Genomic DNA, 22,516 nt, shown 5'->3' on the forward strand with positions numbered 1-22,516 from the left:
CCCCAATAATTTTAACTGTTTTAATAGTTTATCATTAAAATTATAAAAATATTTACGTATATCTTTAATTATTTTTTCATAATTTTAGATTTAGTACACAAAAATTAGATATAACGTAAAAGCGTATAAAATATATTGATTTAAAATTTATATAGAAAATCGAGGAGATTCGCGGGTTGATCATAATCATATATTAACTATAATAATGACAGCGTGATACAATAGGCGTTGAGTAATATGTAAAACAGATATATATATATACTAGCTGACCCGGCAAACGTTGTTTTGCTAAATAAGATATATTCTAAACCATTTCTAGAGAATCAAGAATATTAATACTTTAAGTGCATAAGGATGTGTTGTTTGAATGCTGTATACAATTAGGTATTATAAAAACAATAAACCCCATTAGTTTGTCTATATTTTGTCAATACAATCAAACTGCAAGTTTTATACACTTTCTATAGAAAACATCGTCTTTTTTGGTCTTTCGGCTTATTAATTACGTTTCAAGTTCTTCAGATTCTTTTGGATTCTGGATTTTGTGTATAATAGTAAATAATACTACTGAGCTTATACAAAATTTTCAACTTTTTGCGAGGAGAGATAAAAAATGAATTAAGTATTTCTTCTTTGACCTGCTTTTTAAAAGTTTCAAGTAACATTCGATGAATTAAAGTAAATTTAATAAAAAGTATATATGTAGAGCAGGGCGAGACACAAAGGTCTAATTTGACTTTGAGCAAATATAAACTATATTGTGAAAACCAAAACAATTATATCACAGCAAATAACACATATCAAACGAACAATTATCTGAGTTCAGTAAACTGCCTTCTACTTCATCATTGTAGAAATGTGCTTTTTTGATTTCTTTCAAAAATTTGGTATCTAGACCTTTTTACCCTATAGGCGGGGTAACTTGAAACGGGCAGGTGGCAAAAAGATTTAAAGCCTTATTATTGTTTTAAAGATATTTTACCAAATAATTACATTTTTAACTAATGCTAAAACTACCAACGGAAGAAAATACTTTTATTATGGATTTTCAAAGATTACCGTTTATCTCCCCCATTTCAAAGATTATCGTTTTCAAATCAAGATTGTAGCTGGCTATACATCTTTTTTCCTCTACTTTCAAATATTGTTGTTAAACAATGCTTAACTTTACTGATTTTTGGCACATCGGTGGTGGACCTTTTTAATCCCGGACCTTCATATATTACTATATATTCTGCGATAAATTCTGGGAAATTATAACTGGAAAAATGTTATTCGATAAAATGTCCATTTGATCGATACCAAATTTTGATTCTGAATTTAAATAACATAAATAAAAAATAATATAACCTAGAAAATGTTTTATAAATACCAATGAGTAGATAATTATACAAATGAGATCTTTCAGAGCACCGTGTTTGAGAAAAATATGCCAAAAAGTGCATTTTCATATTAACATTTCAAAAAAGTTGATATTTTGAGTCTCTAGTAACACTTGCTGCCCGTTTACTAACGTTTTTGTATTTAAATAAAACTACAAACAAAACTACTTACTACAAATTTATCATAATTAAATAATATTCGCGTAAAACATCCTATTAAACGCAATTGAACATCATCTGTCAAAAGCGTTTGACATTTCACGAAATTGCCACCGTCAATTGTTTTATTTAAATTACGCTTCAATAAAAATTTTCAAATTAAAAATGTAAAGTTTCTACGCGGATTTGAAATAATTTCTCACCTTTTGGACTTTCTCTGGATTGGCACGAATTTTTCAAGACTAAGACTGGCCAAATCGATTCAGCCGTTTTCGAGTTTTATTCGGACATTTGAAAGAGAGCTCCATTTTTATATATAAGATATATATATATATATATATATATATATATATATATATATATATATAATACGTATATAGTGAAAGTGGTGTAATTGAGTAAAATAAAGTGATCCATAGAACATTGTGTATTAATAGGATAACTCAAGGATAACTGGAGGATTACTCAAGAATTATTCAAAGATTAATTTGACATTATTGAGATATACACTCATGAGCTACGAGAGTTATACAAAATGTATTTGGAAAGCAGACGCCGAGAAGATGAAATGATGAAAATGATGGTATCGATGGTTCGTGATGAGAGAGTGAAGTCTGGTGTAGTGCCTAATCATGAGGTATACAAAATGGTATTGGGAAGCGAGATCGATGATTGTATTGTGCCAATAGAGAAAGAGCCAATAGGAGTGTGCTATGAGGAAATGGAGAAGGTAGATGATAATGATGATGTAGGTGCAATAGAGTTAGCGCTTAAGGAGAAAATTGTTAGGGCTGAGGCAATAAAAATTCCATTAGAGGCAAGTGCTTTAACAAAGACCGCAGTAGTGTCAATGAGAGGGGGTGAGACCATCATACCGATACTGAATATATAAAATAATGAAACAACATTGAAAAGGATTATAAAGTTACAAAATGCGACGAGTGCCATGAATGTGAACAAACCCAGGAAAAATCAGATGTAAGAGAACTAACAATGGATACAATAAAATTAGATGAGGACATACCTGAAAAGAAACTACAAGAATTTGACTATGAGGTGATTCATCGACCAGCAGAGAAGATGAGACATGTGGATGCTCTATCCCGAAATACCATAATTGAAGCTGAAGAGACAGAGTGTGTGGATGGACTTATGGTATTGAATAACTATTTAATAGAAGAAGACTGGTTAACCGTGGCGCAGAGAAATGAAGAAAAACCGAAACCTCCACCAAAACCGAAATGTGAAGAGAAGCCGAAGTGTCCACCGCCAAAACCAAAATGTGAGGAACCTAAACCAAAATGCCCACCACCAAAACCAAAATGTGAACCAAAGTGTAGAAGGAAACGCACCAAATCTGCCGACTGTCCCAAGAAACCTAAAGAGGATGATTGCAAACAATCCAAATCAGCGGGAGATAAACCATCAAAGGACTGCAAACCGGAGATGCATATTCCCGAATGCAGTGTGGAGAAAGCCAAGTGCCCATCCTGATGCAAGAAGACGAAAGTTACTCAGACGACAGTAATGATGACAAATCTAATAACAGTGACGAAGAAGAGGAGACAGAAACGGACAATCACACGTCCCAAGAAATTCGAAAACTGCATTCTCGAGGACGAGAATTGATCAGAATAGCCGAATATTAACTATGATAATGACAGCGTGATATAGTAGGCGTTGAGTAATATGTGAAACAGATATATACGAGGTCTGTTCAAAAAGTACCCGGAATTTTCGTTTTTTCAAAAAATATTTATTTATTCGTCTACATTAATGTGGTCCCCTTCAAAGTAGTCCCCCCCCAGATATAATACACTTATGCCAGCGTTTTTTCCAATTTTCGAAGCACCCTTGATATTCACTTTTTGATATGTCCTTGAGCACTCTCAGCGATTTTCTTCAATCGAGGAAAACCGCCGTCCTTTCATGGGTCTCTTCAACTTTGGGAATAGGAAAAAGTCACACGGAGCCATATCTGGTGAATTTTTGCACTTTGCAACACTTTATTTCATTTTTTACGCAAAATTTAATACAAATTCTTTGACTTTTCAATTCTTCCATTGTAAAAATCGCCGAGCTCAGAAAAACACGTCGAACCTTAGCGACTACCACAGACAAAGTAAACAGTGAATATAGCTGAAAATTTCATCATACTTTAGGGGCATGTATACCAACACAATAAAAAAAAATTTTGACAATCAGACACTCCAGACCCGCGAAATTTAATTATTAGTAATTCCGGGTACTTTTTGAACACACCTCGTATAATACGTATATAGTGAACGTGGTGTAATTGACTAAAATAAAGTGATCAATAGAACATTGTGTATTAAATTTTCAAGAATTTCTAACGTATTTGGGTTTTGAAACATTTTACTTATTTACTATGCGATTTATTCTATTGAGAAAATTATGCCAAGAGAGTAAAAGGACTAGCCTTTTATTTTTAAACATAACACTATAACAGTATTTCACGTTGGATTTTTTAAATTTTATTTTAATTTATTTTTTTTATTATTTACAATATCCAAAATTGCATCGTAAACTTCTCCTTGTTCATATCGCAAGAGCCGAATTGAATTAATCTTTACTTTCCCATCACATTGTTATTTTAAAGTTAAGTTTTATTGTCCAAAGATTAGTAAAAAATGCAAAGAAATTACATATTTCTTAAACTATATTGAAACAAAAAAAACTAAATAAATTTGTATCGGTTTTATTTCTGCATAGTTAATAATCAATTTTAGAGTAAGAGCTATGAATTTGCAAGTTGTTCCAAAGTGAATTTTGATTCCATTTTTCATGCCTTCCAAATTCAAAGTTCATCAGATGCGTAACATTTAACAAAAACAAAAGTTACAATTCAATTTCTCGGAATGAATAAGCCATTTTCTAAGCACTGACTATACATTTTCCATTTTTGTCTGTTATGATTTGTATCTATTTTTTTAATAATTTCCGTTTCAACTTAATCAGTTCGCAATTTTTCGTCAATAATTAATTTAATCTTTCGCCGGTTTGAGCTTATGGGATTGAACACAAATAATTTCTTTTTCGATTACACCTTAACTTTAAACAAAAAAAGTTTGCGGAGTTATTAATCGGTTAATTGTTTCTACTGATATCACATTGCAAACTAAATATGCTTTATGTGTCTCCGTATCCATAGTTAAGTTTGATTGTTTATTATAATCTATGGAGTATTCTTAATTTAATATTTAAAAAAATATATAATACATTTTATTTCCGAATCTTATTTTGGCGGCCCCTAAGGCGTACGCCCGCATTTTTCGCATGCATTGCATTCAAGGTAGGACCCAGCCTGTATATATATATATATTGAAATGAATAAAGCAGCCAATGCGTCGAATGTAAAGAATTTATTTTAATTTTTTATACGTTTCGAGACTAGATGTGTCTCATCATTCAGCTAAAAGAAATTTACAATATAAAGAAAAAGTTTTAAAAAATAAATTTATATTGGAAAAATTGATTGAAAACAACAATTATACACACCAGATCAGGAAAAACCACACTAATTAACTCATTTTTCAACACCACAATCACATATTACTACTGTAGGAAAGCAAAAATAATTTAAGAAAAGACCAAAAAAGGTAAAAGTAAAATTGTATGAAACACATATTTTGTTTTTAGCCGTTAGCATAGCGACAAAACAAAAGTTACAATTCAATTTCTCGGAATGAATAAGCCATTTTCTAAGCACTGACTATTTATTTATTCATTGCAATATGTTTCAACGTCGAACAAAAAATCCTCAAGATATATATATATATATATATATATATATATATATATATATATATATATATATTCACTTTATTGTCGAAAAACTTAAACAAATTACAGTTCCAAATGATAGCGTTTTAATTAGTTACGTAGTATCATTGTTTACAAACGTTCCATTAGACCTTATCCTTGAAGCCATAACTAAAAAATGGCATGATATATCCATCCATACCACAATTTCCCTACACTGGTTTTGAGAAACAATAATTTTTTTAACTTCCAACGCATATTTTGAGTTCAACAGTAAATTGTATTTCCAAACATTTGGTACACCAATGGAATCTCCAGCCTCCCCACCTTTAGCTGAAATAGCCCTTCAACACATTAGTGCAGTAAACGGAGAGGAAAAAAGGGTATAACCTCTGAATTTTTTACTGTGCTCCAAATTGAATGAAATTTTGGAATTAGGTTCATCTTACCCTCAAGTTCAAAAGTGAAAACAATTCGGGTTGCGCCATCCCCCCCGGGGGTTGACACCCCTTCTCAATTGTGTAATTACATTTTTTCAAAATAACGTCGGAAATCGATATAAGAACTAATCATAAAAAAAAATGTCTTTTATAGTTTTCAAAAAAACTAATACTTTTCAAGTTACTGGCCACTAAAGATTCATATATTTTTGGCGTTTTACTTCGTTTTTTTGCAAATAGCTTCTAAAATATACATTTTAACAAAAATCATGTAATGAACAAAATAATGTCAATAAAAATCTCAATCAATCGGTATTACATAAAGTGTTCTAGGAAAAATATTAAGCAAGATTTGAAAGAGCAAAGTCGTTTTTTATTTCGTTCAAGATTTAATTGTTGCATTTAGAGCCATCTAGTGTCGAGGTTTTACATTTTATGCATTTCGGTGCAATTGGGTTTTATAGTGCTTAACATAAGCTTTAAAATGAGTGCTGTTACAAGTTTTTTGCGTGTAAATTGAGTGTGTTATCATGCAAATAAGAAGCATATACGAAGTTTTTTTCTTTTAAATCATATGGTTTAATGAGCGCCATTTCCACCAGAATTAAAGAAATTCACATTCCATCTAGAATTCACTTCATCATAGACATCTTGATGGATTCTAGCAGATTCACTACTTTAGTACAAACTATTTTCAGAAAACTCGCGATTTTATAAAAACTTTATATGATATGTTGATAACATCATAACATCCACCCCAAACAGTGACAACACCTACAATTCACTTCTGAATTAGAAAATAATAAATCTATCAGTTTCTTAGATGTCCAACTCTTTCGCGAAAATAATAATATAATAACTGATTGGTATCACAAACCAACATACTCAGGCCGTTATCTTAATTACCATTCTTACCACCCCCTCTCTATCAAAATAGGCACAATCACAAACTTAATAGACCACGCATTATTATTATCACACAGTAAATTTTTAAGAAAGAATCTATCTATCATTTCACAAATCCTAACCAAAAACTCCTACCCACAAACACCTCATCCAATCCATAACAAAAAATAGAATCCTATATCTCCAAAACCATCACAATAATTCAATTGAAAATCCAAACCTTGAAAACTACGTCGGAACTATAAGTTTACCTTTCATTAAAGAATTACATTACCCGTGGAGAAAACTTTTTAAAAAATATAATTAGAGTAGTTTTTACTTCCGAAAACACTTTTTCAACTCTTTTTACAAAATTAAAATCGAAATTTAACCTAAGAGTCCTAAGTAATCTAGTTTATAAGCTTAATTGCCTAGATTGTAATTGTGTCTACGTAGGTGAAACCAGTCAAAACTTGCACGAAAGAACATCACAACACAAAAACAACTCTAAAAATAAGAACCAGAATAAAACACAACTAACGGATCACATTAATCAGCTCAAACATAACATTGATTTTTCCAATCCCACGATCCTACACTTCGAAAATAATTTATTTAAAAGAAGATTTAGCGAAGGATGCCTAATATCTTTACACAAGGAGACGGCCATAAATTTAAGAACTGACAACAATTCGCTTTGCAATGACTATAAAATAATCCTTGACCATTTCCAAAACACCACCATATCTGAATGAAGCGTGTATTTTATAATTTTATTATTTTACTAAAAACATATGTTTGCCGGTCTTTTTACACTTTCGCAAAATTTGTAAACACTATTCATTCAGTATTTAGACGTTAGTCAATTTGTACACACTAGAATGTAACCAAAAATTCTCAAAAACTAATTAGTTTAAATGTTCCAGTTATTAATAGCTTGGTTTATCACAGTGTAATAGTGTAGTGTATTTTTGTATAATTAATTTCTGTAAGTATTTATGTATAAGTTCTATAACTTTATATTATTTTCCTCCTACATCATATAAAATCTTTTAGTTTTTTCCACTGAATGACGGTCTTGATGAAGACCGAAACGTATGGATAAATAAAGTATTTCAAAACTACTTTAGTTTTTTAACTTCCCGAAGGAGAAGTTTATGTTTTCATCAAAAAATCCGATTCGCTAATTTTATGTTTTCTCGAAGTTTCAAGCCATTCAGAATCGAATGAGACCAAATTTGGAAAAAGTATGTGTGTGTGTGTGTGTGTGTGTGTGTGTATGTTAACAGATTTTTTGCCGTAAATCGACGTTTTCTCGAACGATTTCAAAAATTTAAAAGCCATTCGATGTATCTCGACGAGAACTATTGTTTGTCAGTTTTGTGTGACGATCGGCCAAGCCGTTTCTTTATAAATGGCAGAAAAGTGAAAAATTTTTCGTCTACGTTTTAGCCCGCAATTCTGAATAGATTTTGAAAATTCAAAAACCGTTCGAAAGATAGTGGTTGGGAATCGTGCTGATTAGTTTTTGGTAGAGATCGGCCGAGCCGTTTTCTTGTAATAAAGTTTTAAAAAAAAAAATTTCGGCGAATTTTATGATTATTTTTTTGACGATAGATACCATAGTCTTCTAGATCATACTAAAATATTACGGCCCTACGACAACTGGTTCAGCTTTAAAAATTCGTCAAAGTTTGCAAAAATCAGTATGGTCTTTTTGGCATTCGTCAAAATTAGACTTTTGATCGACGTTTTCTCAAAAACGCCTGAACCGATTTTAGAAATTTAAAAGCCATTTGATGTATTTCGGTGAGGACTATTGTTTGTCAGTTTTGTGCAACGATCTGACAAGCCGTTTCTTTGTAATTCGAAAAAAAAAGTGTTAAACTTTTCGTCCACATTTAAGCTCATCCTACCGAACCGATTTTAAAAAATCAAAAACTGTTCGAAAGATATTAGTTGGATAATAGGTGAAAATCTACCGAGCCGTTTTCTTGTAATTAACTGTTGAAAAAAAGTGTTAAATTTTCGTCGACATTTAAGCTCATCCCACCGAACCGATTTTAAAAAATCAAAAACTGTTCGAAAGATATTAGTGGGAATAATACTGATTAATTTTAGGTGAAAATCTACCGAGCCGTTCTCTTGTAATTAACTGTTGAAAAAAAGTGTTAAATTTTCGTCGACATTTAAGCTCATCCTACCGAACCGACTTTAAAATATCAAAAACTGTTCGAAAGATATTAGTTGGGAATGGTACTGATTAATTTTAGGTGAAAATCTACCGAGCCGTTTTCTTGTAATTAACTGTTGAAAAAAAAATTTAAGCCGATGTTCATGGAACTTTTTTTGGCGATATACATCATGGTCTTATAGAACTTACTGTAATATTACGGCCTTACGACAAGTAGTTTAATTTTACAAATTCGTCAAAGTTTGCTAAAAAAATTATTATCTTTTTTAAAGGAGGATTAATGAAGTATATTATTTACACATTTTTTTTGATTAAGTCGATTATTTACACATATCGGGAAGTTCATGTAACTTGCCTCAAGGCTAAATACCAACCAACTAGTTTACTTGGTGTTACTGCCCGATTCTAAAATACTCATCAATATATATATATATATATATATATAGATATATATATATTATAGATATATATATATATATATTATATATATTATATATATATGTATAAAAATATGCGATTTGTATGCGAGCGCTTTCCTATTGTTTACATTTTAATGTTACCCATCCTGTCTCCGTTAGATACTTCAGATTTGTTTCGAATAATTCTGTAAATGTCACATGTCAGTCAGTACCGTATCAAGCATTGAATGAAACAATTGTCACTTGCCAATGCAATGAATAGTTGGTGTTTTATATTAAAAAGTCAAAATATAGTTTTAAATAAAATATTAAAGAATGTTTAGTAATAAGTAACTGTTATTCAAATTACACTGAAGGTGAGGCACACCATAGTCTCGAAACGTTTGTAATCTTAAAATAAAGTTGTGTTAAAAAATCTGGGTGCTGTTTGTTCATATTAAGCATTTATATTCGTACCACTCATATCATAAAAATTCTATATATATATATATATATTATATATATATATATATATACAGATGTCCAACTCTTTCGCGAAAATAATAATATAATAACTGATTGGTATCACAAACCAACATACTCAGGCCGTTATCTTAATTACCATTCTTACCACCCCCTCTCTATCAAAATAGGCACAATCACAAACTTAATAGACCACGCATTATTATTATCACACAGTAAATTTTTAAGAAAGAATCTATCTCTCATTTCACAAATCCTAACCAAAAACTCCTACCCACAAACACCTCATCCAATCCATACAAAAAAATAGAATCCTATATCTCCAAAACCATCACAATAATTCAATTGAAAATCCAAACCTTGAAAACTACGTCGGAACTATAAGTTTACCTTTCATTAAAGAATTACATTACCCGTGGAGAAAACTTTTCAGTAAAAATAATATTAGAGTAGTTTTTACTTCCGAAAACACTTTTTCAACTCTTTTTACAAAATAAAATCGAAATTTAACCCAAGAGTCCTAAGTAATCTAGTTTATAAGCTTAATTGCCTAGATTGTAATTGTGTCTACGTAGGTGAAACCAGTCAAAACTTGCACGAAAGAACATCACAACACAAAAACAACTCTAAAAATAAGAACCAGAATAAAACACAACTAACGGATCACATTAATCAGCTCAAACATAACATTGATTTTTCCAATCCCACGATCCTACACTTCGAAAATAATTTATTTAAAGAAGATTTAGCGAAGGATGCCTAATATCTTTACACAAGGAGACGGCCATAAATTAAGAACTGAAAACAATTCGCTTTGCAATGACTATAAAATAATCCTTGACCATTTCCAAAACACCACCATATCTGAATGAAGCGTGTATTTTATAATTTTATTATTTTACTAAAAACATATGTTTGCCGGTCTTTTTACACTTTCGCAAAATTTGTAAACACTATTCATTCAGTATTTAGACGTTAGTCAATTTGTACACACTAGAATGTAACCAAAAATTCTCAAAAACTAATTAGTTTAAATGTTCCAGTTATTAATAGCTTGGTTTATCACAGTGTAATAGTGTAGTGTATTTTTGTATAATTAATTTCTGTAAGTATTTATGTATAAGTTCTATAACTTTATATTATTTTCCTCCTACATCATATAAAATCTTTTAGTTTTTTCCACTGAATGACGGTCTTGATGAAGACCGAAACGTATGGATAAATAAAGTATTTCAAAACTACTTTAGTTTTTTAACTTCCCGAAGGAGAAGTTTATGTTTTCATCAAAAAATCCGATTCGCTAATTTTATGTTTTCTCGAAGTTTCAAGCCATTCAGAATCGAATGAGACCAAATTTGGAAAAAGTATGTGTGTGTGTGTGTGTGTGTGTGTGTGTATGTTAACAGATTTTTTGCCGTAAATCGACGTTTTCTCGAACGATTTCAAAAATTTAAAAGCCATTCGATGTATCTCGACGAGAACTATTGTTTGTCAGTTTTGTGTGACGATCGGCCAAGCCGTTTCTTTATAAATGGCAGAAAAGTGAAAAATTTTTCGTCTACGTTTTAGCCCGCAATTCTGAATAGATTTTGAAAATTCAAAAACCGTTCGAAAGATAGTGGTTGGGAATCGTGCTGATTAGTTTTTGGTAGAGATCGGCCGAGCCGTTTTCTTGTAATAAAGTTTTAAAAAAAAAAATTTCGGCGAATTTTATGATTATTTTTTTGACGATAGATACCATAGTCTTCTAGATCATACTAAAATATTACGGCCCTACGACAACTGGTTCAGCTTTAAAAATTCGTCAAAGTTTGCAAAAATCAGTATAGGCTTTTTGGCATTCGTCAAAATTAGACTTTTGATCGACGTTTTCTCAAAAACGCCTGAACCGATTTTAGAAATTTAAAAGCCATTTGATGTATTTCGGTGAGGACTATTGTTTGTCAGTTTTGTGCAACGATCTGACAAGCCGTTTCTTTGTAATTCGAAAAAAAAGTGTTAAACTTTTCGTCCACATTTAAGCTCATCCTACCGAACCGATTTTAAAAAATCAAAAACTGTTCGAAAGATATTAGTTGGGAATGGTACTGATTAATTTTAGGTGAAAATCTACCGAGCCGTTTTCTTGTAATTAACTGTTGAAAAAAGTGTTAAATTTTCGTCGACATTTAAGCTCATCCTACCGAACCGATTTTAAAAAATCAATAACTGTTCGAAAGATATTAGTTGGGAATAATACTGATTAATTTAGGTGAAAATCTCTACCGAGTTCGTTCTTGTAATTAACTGTTGAAAACAAGTGTTAAATTGGCCGTTATCTTAATTACCATTCTTACCACCCCCTCTCTATCAAAATAGGCACAATCACAAACTTAATAGACCACGCATATTATTATCACACAGTAAATTTTTTAAGAAAGAATCTATCTCTCATTTCACAAATCCTAACAAAAAACTCCTACCCACAAACCTCATCCAATCCATAACAAAAAATAGAATCCTATATCTCCAAAACCATCACAATAATTCAATTGAAAATCCAAACCTTGAAAACTACGTCGGAACTATAAGTTTACCTTTCATTAAAGAATTACATTACCGTGGAGAAAACTTTTCAGTAAAAATAATATTAGAGTAGTTTTTACTTCCGAAAACACTTTTTCACTCTTTTTACAAAATTAAAATCGAAATTTAACCCAAGAGTCCTAAGTAATCTAGTTTATAAGCTTAATTGCCTAGATTGTAATTGTGTCTACGTAGGTGAAACCAGTCAAAACTTGCACGAAAAAACATCACAACACAAAAAAACAACTCTAAAAAAAGAACCAGAATAAAACACAACTAAACGGATCACATTAATCAGCTCAAACATAACATTGATTTTTCCAATCCCACGATCCTACACTTCGAAAATAATTTATTTAAAAGAAGATTTAGCGAAGGATGCCTAATATCTTTACACAAGGAGACGGCCATAATTTAAGAACTGAAAACAATTCGCTTTGCAATGACTATAAAATAATCCTTGACCATTTCCAAAACACCACCATATCTGAATGAAGCGGTATTTTATAATTTTATTATTTTACTAAAAACATATGTTTGCCGGTCTTTTTACACTTTCGCAAAATTTGTAAACACTATTCATTCAGTATTTAGACGTTAGTCAATTTGTACACACTAGAATGTAACCAAAAATTCTCAAAAACTAATTAGTTTAATGTTCCAGTTATTAATAGCTTGGTTTATCACAGTGTAATAGTGTAGTGTATTTTTTATAATTAATTCTGTAAGTATTTATGTATAAGTTCTATAACTTATATTATTTTCCTCCTACATCATATAAAATCTTTTAGTTTTTTCCACTGATGACGGTCTTGATGAAGACCGAAACGTATGGATAAATAAAGTATTTCAAAACTACTTTAGTTTTTTAACTTCCCGAAGGAGAAGTTTAGTTATTTTCATCAAAAAATCCGATTCGTAATTTTATGTTTTCTCGAAGTTTCAAGCCATTCAGAATCGAATGAGACCAAATTTGGAAAAAGTTATGGTGTGTGTGGTGTGTGTGTGTGTGTTATGTTAACAGATTTTTTGCCGTAAATCGACGTTTTCTCGAACGATTTCAAAAATTTAAAAGCCATTCGATGTATCTCGACGAGAACTATTGTTTTCAGTTTTGTGTGACGATCGGCCAAGCCGTTTCTTTATAAATGGCAGAAAAGAAAAGTGAAAATTTTCGTCTACGTTTTAGACCCGCAATTCTGAATAGATTTTGAAAATTCAAAAACCGTTCGAAAGATAGTGGTTGGGAATCGTGCTGATTAGTTTTTGGTAGAGATCGGCCGAGCCGTTTTCTTGTAATAAAGTTTTAAAAAAAAAAATTTCGGCGAATTTTATGATTATTTTTTTGACGATAGATACCATAGTCTTCTAGATCATACTAAAATATTACGGCCCTACGACAACTGGTTCAGCTTTAAAAATTCGTCAAAGTTTGCAAAAATCAGTATAGTCTTTTTGGCATTCGTCAAAATTAGACTTTTGATCGACGTTTTCTCAAAAACGCCTGAACCGATTTTAGAAATTTAAAAGCCATTTGATGTATTTCGGTGAGGACTATTGTTTGTCAGTTTTGTGCAACGATCTGACAAGCCGTTTCTTTGTAATTCGAAAAAAAAGTGTTAAACTTTTCGTCCACATTTAAGCTCATCCTACCGAACCGATTTTAAAAAATCAAAAACTGTTCGAAAGATATTAGTTGGGAATGGTACTGATTAATTTTAGGTGAAAATCTACCGAGCCGTTTTCTTGTAATTAACTGTTGAAAAAAGTGTTAAATTTTCGTCGACATTTAAGCTCATCCTACCGAACCGATTTTAAAAAATCAATAACTGTTCGAAAGATATTAGTTGGGAATAATACTGATTAATTTTAGGTGAAAATCTACCGAGTCGTTTTCTTGTAATTAACTGTTGAAAACAAGTGTTAAATTTTCGTCGACATTTAAGCTCATCCTACCGAACCGATTTTAAAAAATCAAAAACTGTTCGAAAGATATTAGTTGGGAATAATATTGATTAATTTTAGGTGAAAATCTACCGAGCCGTTTTCTTGTAATTAACTGTTGAAAAAAAGTGTTAAATTTTCGTCGACATTTAAGCTCATCCCACCGAACCGATTTTAAAAAATCAAAAACTGTTCGAAAGATATTAGTTGGGAATAATACTGATTAATTTTAGGTGAAAATCTACCGAGCCGTTTTCTTGTAATTAACTGTTGAAAAAAAGTGTTAAATTTTCGTCGACATTTAAGCTCATCCTACCGAACCGATTTTAAAATATCAAAAACTGTTTGAAAGATATTAGTTGGGAATGGTACTGATTAATTTTAGGTGAAAATCTACCGAGCCGTTTTCTTGTAATTAACTGTTGAAAAAAAAATTTAAGCCGATGTTCATGGAACTTTTTTTGGCGATATACATCATGGTCTTATAGAACTTACTGTAATATTACGGCCTTACGACAAGTAGTTTAATTTTACAAATTCGTCAAAGTTTGCTAAAATTATTATCGTTTTTTTTAAAGTAGGATTAATGAAGTATATTATTTACACATTTTTTTTGATTAAGTCGATTATTTACACATATCGGGAAGTTAATGTAACTTGCCTCAAGGCTAAATACCAAACCAACTAGTTTACTTGGTGTTACTGCCCGATTCTAAAATACTCATCAATATATATATATATATATATATATAAAATATATATATATATATATATATATATCTATATATATATATATATATATATATATATATATATATAGTATATATATGCGATTTGTATGCGAGCGCTTTCCTATTGTTTACATTTTAATGTTACCCATCCTGTCTCCGTTAGATACTTCAGATTTGTTTCGAATAATTCTGTAAATGTCACATGTCAGTCAGTACCGTATCAAGCATTGAATGAAACAATTGTCACTTGCCAATGCAATGAATAGTTGGTGTTTTATATTAAAAAGTCAAAATATAGTTTTAAATAAAATATTAAAGAATGTTTAGTAATAAGTAACTGTTATTGAAATTACACTGAAGGTGAGGCACACCATAGTCTCGAAACGGTCGTAATCTTAAAATAAAGTTGTGTTAAAAAAATCTGGGTGCTGTTTTGTTCATATTAAGCATTTAATATTCGTACCACTCATATAATAAAATTCTATTATATATATATATATATATATATATATATATATATATATATACAGATGTCCAACTCTTTCGCGAAAATAATAATATAATAACTGATTGGTATCACAAACCAACATACTCAGGCCGTTATCTTAATTACCATTCTTACCACCCCCTCTCTATCAAAATAGGCACAATCACAAACTTAATAGACCACGCATTATTATTATCACACAGTAAATTTTTAAGAAAGAATCTATCTCTCATTTCACAAATCCTAACCAAAAACTCCTACCCACAAACACCTCATCCAATCCATAACAAAAAATAGAATCCTATATCTCCAAAACCATCACAATAATTCAATTGAAAATCCAAACCTTGAAAACTACGTCGGAACTATAAGTTTACCTTTCATTAAAGAATTACATTACCCGTGGAGAAAACTTTTCAGTAAAAATAATATTAGAGTAGTTTTTACTTCCGAAAACACTTTTTCAACTCTTTTTTACAAAATTAAAATCGAAATTTAACCCAAGAGTCCTAAGTAATCTAGTTTATAAGCTTAATTGCCTAGATTGTAATTGTGTCTACTTAGGTGAAACCAGTCAAAACTTGCACGAAAGAACACACACAACACAAAAACAACTCTAAAAATGAGAACCAGAATAAAACACAACTAACGGATCACATTAATCAGCTCAAACATAACATTGATTTTTCCAATCCCACGATCCTACACTTCGAAAATAATTTATTTAAAAGAAGATTTAGCGAAGGATGCCTAATATCTTTACACAAGGAGACGGCCATAAATTTAAGAACTGACAACAATTCGCTTTGCAATGACTATAAAATAATCCTTGACCATTTCCAAAACACCACCATATCTGAATGAAGCGTGTATTTTATAATTTTATTATTTTACTAAAAACATATGTTTGCCGGTCTTTTTACACTTTCGCAAAATTTGTAAACACTATTCATTCAGTATTTAGACGTTAGTCAATTTGTACACACTAGAATGTAACCAAAAATTCTCAAAAACTAATTAGTTTAAATGTTCCAGTTATTAATAGCTTGGTTTATCACAGTGTAATAGTGTAGTGTATTTTTGTATAATTAATTTCTGTAAGTATTTATATATAAGTTCTATAACTTTATATTATTTTCCTCCTACATCATATAAAATCTTTTAGTTTTTTCCACTGAATGACGGTCTCGATGAAGACCGAAACGTATGGATAAATAAAGTATTTCAAAACTACTTTAGTTTTTTTACTTGGTGTTACTGCCCGATTCTAAAATACTCATCAATATATATATATATAATATATATATATATATATATTATAGATAATATATATATATATATATATAATATATATATATATATATATATATATATATATGCGATTTGTATGCGAGCGCTTTCCTATTGTTTACATTTTAATGTTACCCATCCTGTCTCTGTTAGATACTTCAGATTTGTTTCGAATAATTCTGTAAATGTCACATGTCAGTCACTACCGTATCAAGCATTGAATGAAACAATGGTCACTTGCCAATGCAATGAATAGTTGGTGTTTTATATTAAAAAGTCAAAATATAGTTTTAAATAAAATATTAAATAATGTTTAGTAATAAGTAACTGTTATTGAAATTACACTGAAGGTGAGGCACACCATGGTCTCGAAACGTTTGTAATCTTAAAATAAAGTTATATTAAAAAAATCTGGGTGCTGTTTTGTTCATATTAAACATTTGTTCATATTAAACATTAAACAGCCCAGCCGTCGAATTAAAAAAAAGATTAAATAACAAAATTATTTATTCCATTAAACGTTTCGACACTTGATGTGTGTCATCATTCAGTAATCTAAAAAACATATTACATAAATACAGTTGATGATAAATATAAATATATAAAAGGAGGAAATTATACATACCAAACCAGGAAAAACAACAGAAAACATTAATTATGATGTAAAATTGATTGAACACTAAATCTGTGTAAAATAATAACCTACTATTATATTAACAAAAGAGAAATAGGAGGAGCACACATTGTCCTTCTATATTTGATGTTATTGATAGCATAGCATTGTGCGCACTGCTCAAGGTTAAAAGTACACCACAGTGTAGACACGCACGTGTAATGGAAGAGTGGGAGAGAGTTGCGAGAAACGAAAGGGGAAAGAGAAACAGAGAAGAAATATACGAACGAAATATTCTAAAACTGTATTGAATTACTTTTCATGAAATTAATGATTACTTTGTAACTGTCACGTAAGAGATGAGAGGAATTACGTTTGTTTACGCAAGAAGTGTTAAGGGATATAAGTAAAGACTCAACTATCTTTCTAAGGTCACAATTTTTTTCAGTGTAAATGATTGAAGGATTTGACATGTTATATATATATATATATATATATATATATATATATATATATATGAGTGAGTTCTTGAGGGAGATACATCAAACAAAGAAAAGCCAAAGATTTATAAAATAATCTTTATTTCCAAACGTTTCGACATTCAATTTAATGTCATCATCAGTGGATATTACGTTGGTTGGTTACATATAGAGAAGTGTACACAGCACTAGAGATTGGCACTAACATTTATACAACTAACTTGTCAGCACTATGCATTTTTATATAATTTTTTTGTATGATGTAAACAGAAAAATGATAGTTTTATTGAACAATAATGTAAGTAGAATTATGTAATTTCTGCCACGACTTCTGTACTTTGTATACATGCCTCGGTACTAGCAAAGTACAGAAGTCGTGGCAGAAATTACATAATTATACTTACATTATTGTTCAATAAAACTATCATTTTTCTGTTTACATCATACAAAAAAATTATATAAAAAATGCATAGTGCTGACAAGTTAGTTGTATAAATGTTAGTGCCAATCTCTAGTGCTGTGTACACTTCTCTATATGTAACCAACCAACGTAATATCCACTGATGATGACATTAAATTGAATGTCGAAACGTTTGGAAATAAAGATTATTTTATAAATCTTTGGCTTTTCTTTGTTTGATGTATCGCCCTCAAGAACTCACTCATATATTTCAACGTCAAAATTAACTACTAAATCATATATATATATATATATATATATATATATATATATATATATATATATTAGAACGAGTGAGTTGGGTGGGCAATATCACCAAGTAAAAAAAAACTAAGGCCAGCTTTATCAATCCATACGTTTTAGTCTTCATCGAGACCGTCATTCAGTCGAAAACTAGAAAGTTTTTTTTTATAATTAATTCAGAAAAAAAATTGATACAAACATATTAAACTTAAATATAGCTACTTACAGACAAAAACAATTTAACACTACACTACACTAATTAACAATTGTAACACCAAGCTATCAGTAGTTCAATCATTCAAACATCAAAGATAAAAAACTTAATTTGTGTATATAGTTGTTGAAGTCTAAGCACTGAATGGATTGTGTTTACAAGGATTTATTAAAAAATGTGCAAACTGGTAAAAACATATGGTTTCGGAAAGTAATAAAAAATGGGCACGCTTCAATTCAGTAATAATGTTGTTTAAAAATTGACCGAGAAATATATTGTAATCATTACAGAGCGAATAACTGTCAAGTCCCTTGTTCATTGCTTTATTACTTAACGATATTAGACAACCTTCACTAAATCTTCTTTTAAATATATTGGTTTCAAAATGTAATAGACTCGGGTTTAGGAAATCAATGCTATGCTGAAGGTTATTTATGTGTTCTGTGAGCATTGTTTTATTCTGATTCTTATTTTTTGAATTATTTCTGTGTTGAGAGATTCTTTTGTGTAGATTTTGGCTAGTTTCGTCAATGTAAAACCCTTGGCAATTTAGACAATTCAATTAGTATACTAAATTACTTCAAATTTTCGGATCACATTTAAATTTTGATTTAGTAAATAATGTTGAAAGAGTGTTATCTGAGGTAAAGACTACTTTAATATTATGTTTAATGAAGAGCTTTTTCCATGCGTAGTAAAGATCGTTTATAAAGGGTAAGGTAAAAGTTCCTTCGTAATTTTTGCAGTTTGCGCTAGAAACTTGATTCTGGCCTCGGTACCGATAGCTATTATATGGTCTTCGTTCTGTGCTAAAATACTTTAATTTTTCCACAGTTATGTAAAACAAAACTCTCATTATTTTTCCTATTTACAAAAAATTCATGGTTAGTGACTGGTTAGTTGTATCAATGTTAATGCAAAATTCTGTAATGTGTACACATTTTTAGATGTAAAATACTAAGTTCAATTTCCAGTGATGATGTCATCAAATTGTATGTCAAGTTTTCAAGATCATTTTACATATAAAATACATGAGAAACGCCTCTGACGATACATTATCAATATAACCAATCCAAAAGTAACAAATATCACTTACCGATATATCATATACATCCATTATGCCATTCCTTGTTCCTACATAAATTCGATTCCATGAAATACAAAATGTTTGTGCTGGACCAGATAAATTTGCAAGAAATTCCATATTGATTTCTCTTGTCGAATCTGGTTTCTAGAATAATATAACCATATTCATGTAAAATATCTCTGTTATATATATATATATATATATATATATATATATATATAAAATTCTTCTGTAACTATGTATGAATGTCTAATCCTCCTAAACTATAATTCGGATTTTCCTGAATCTTCTTGTAGTTTGTTCGGAAAATTTTCTAGAATTTTCAGATTCATAGAAATATAGTTAGATTGTAGAAATAAATGAAAAAAAAATACAAAAAACTGCTTATCATTGTTTGCCCTTGAAAATATTTAAGGCATAGTTTGACATTAAAACAAATGAAGACTGTCCTTTGGCAAACATGTCCCATTCACTTATAGGCTAAGACAATATTAAAATATAATATATTTATGATTATGAGTAAGAAAAATGTAATGACTAGATTATTATTGCCGAAAAGCAACTGAGATGTGCCAAAAATTAAAATTATATAAGATTTACAGTCGACATCTGACAGGTGATGCAGTCTGTGCATGCGCACATCAAACTTAGCCTATAAGTCACTTTGGCTGATTATTATTTTTTAACTTTTAAATGCAGTCGCGTTTTGCCTTACTTTACTAAATCACGATACAAAAATAATTTACTTATTCAAACAATTATTTAGAAGTTTCATTGTGTCAAAAATTCATATGTTTGGCATTGGATACGAAATATTTACTCAAGACAATGGAGCATTTTGGGTCTGAATATTTTTAATGTGCTCCAATTTGCATGAAATTTTGGAATTAGGTTCATCTTACTCTCAAGTTTGAAAGTAAAAATAAAATATAATATATTTATGATTATGAGTAAGAAAAATGTAAATGACTAGATTATTAATTGCCGAAAAGCAACTGAGATGTGCCAAAAATTAAAATTATTATAAGATTTACAGTCGACATCTGACAGGTGATGCAGTCTGTGCATGCGCACATCAAAACTTAGCCTATAAGTCACTTTGGGCTGATTATTTTTTTTTAACTTTTAAATGCAGTCGCGTTTTGCCTTACTTTACTAAATCACGATACAAAAATAATTTACTTATTCAAACAATTATTTTAGAAGTTTCATTGTGTCAAAAATTCATATGTTTGGCATTGGATACAAAATATTTACTCAAGACATGGAGCATTTTGGGTCTGAATATTTTAATGTGCTCCAATTTGCATGAAATTTTGGAATTAGGTTCATCTTACTCTCAAGTTTGAAAGTAAAAATAATTTAGAATCATTTGCCACTTTCCGGGGGATGACATCCCTTTTTAGTGGTGCAATTGTATCTCTTTCAAACTAACTTCGGATATCGATAAAAGAACTAATTAGATGAGAAAAATGTTTAATAATGTTTTTCAAAAAAGAAATTACTTTTCAAGTTACTGGCTACTGAAAATTTGTTGTTTTTTTGCGTTTTTCATCGTTTTTTGCAAATAATTCTAAAAATATACATTCTAACGAAAATCATGTAATGAACAAATTATATCAATTAAACTCCTAATAAATCGGAGTTCTATAAATTGTTCTAGAAACAATATTAGGCTAGATATGAAAATGGGGTTTTATAGTACTCAAAATAAGCTAAAATGAGTACTTCTGCGTGTAAAATGAGTAAGCTATCATGCAGATAAAAGACGCATACAATATTTTTTTCATATAAAACAAATAGTTTTTGAGTGCCATTTCCACCAAATTAAAAATAATCGTATTCCATCTAGAATCACTTGGTTTAGAGATCTTGACGGATTCTAGAATTACCAATACTTTAGTGCAAACGATTTCCAAAAAGCTCATGATTTCATGAAAAAAATCTATTTAAAAAAATAAAAGGTACGTATAAAGGTATAAGGTAAACGTACACTATTCCCGGGATAGTACATTATTACGGAGTTTTTCATTTTGATCGCAAAATAAGAAAACGGTCAATAAAATAATTTTATTTATTCACCTCACATCAATTATAATTTGAATCCTAATAAAATAGTACGATTTTCGAATTCAAATATTAGTTTTTAAGCCGTAAAAAGTTTTGAAAGCATTAGTCGTAACCCGATCGCCATTTCGTACTGGCTTGTTAGCGAGTTACGTTATGTGACGGTTCCATTGCTTAAGGTTTTTATTTGATTCCGATAAGCTTAATCGATTCAAATGTGTGAAATTTTTGATCAGTAATAATAAGAAATTAGTTTTATAGTTAAATCGAGCATATATTTGTCTAGAAATTATCAATTTCATGACTCCCGTAATTGGGTTCACACAACTGAACCAGTGAACCTAATTCCGTGAGTATCCCGCAATTACGAGAAGCAGACTTGAAATAGTTTCATTTTTATTTTCATCAACTGTGCTTAAATTCGGCGGTGTTTTCTGGTGTTATTAAGTTTGTTAATGACTACAGAATACTGTAACGTAATTACGGTATATGTTTTTTTTTTATTTTTTAACCCTAATAATTGAGTTTGAAATGACTACTCTTCAGTAAGAAAGTACATGATTGATTTTTTTCACTTATTTGCATTGTTCCAATATACCTAGAATATTGTAG

At 30.1% G+C, this 22,516-nt stretch overlaps 1 protein-coding gene across 1 annotated transcript in view; it reads right to left on the reverse strand.

Moving 5' to 3' along the window:
• The window catches only part of LOC113371414, a 292,058-nt gene that overhangs the window by 98,414 nt on the left and 171,128 nt on the right, over positions 1–22,516 (reverse strand). The window contains exon 13 of the mRNA XM_026612042.1: positions 19,847–19,981. Coding sequence (XP_026467827.1) covers positions 19,847–19,981 — 135 coding nt within the window. The remainder of the gene's footprint in view (positions 1–19,846; positions 19,982–22,516) is intronic.

Source organism: Ctenocephalides felis, unplaced genomic scaffold (assembly GCF_003426905.1).
Source record: "Ctenocephalides felis isolate EL2017-DRISC unplaced genomic scaffold, ASM342690v1 CF-g0.4_SCAFFOLD_01492, whole genome shotgun sequence".
Classification (NCBI taxonomy): Eukaryota; Metazoa; Arthropoda; class Insecta; order Siphonaptera; family Pulicidae; genus Ctenocephalides; species Ctenocephalides felis.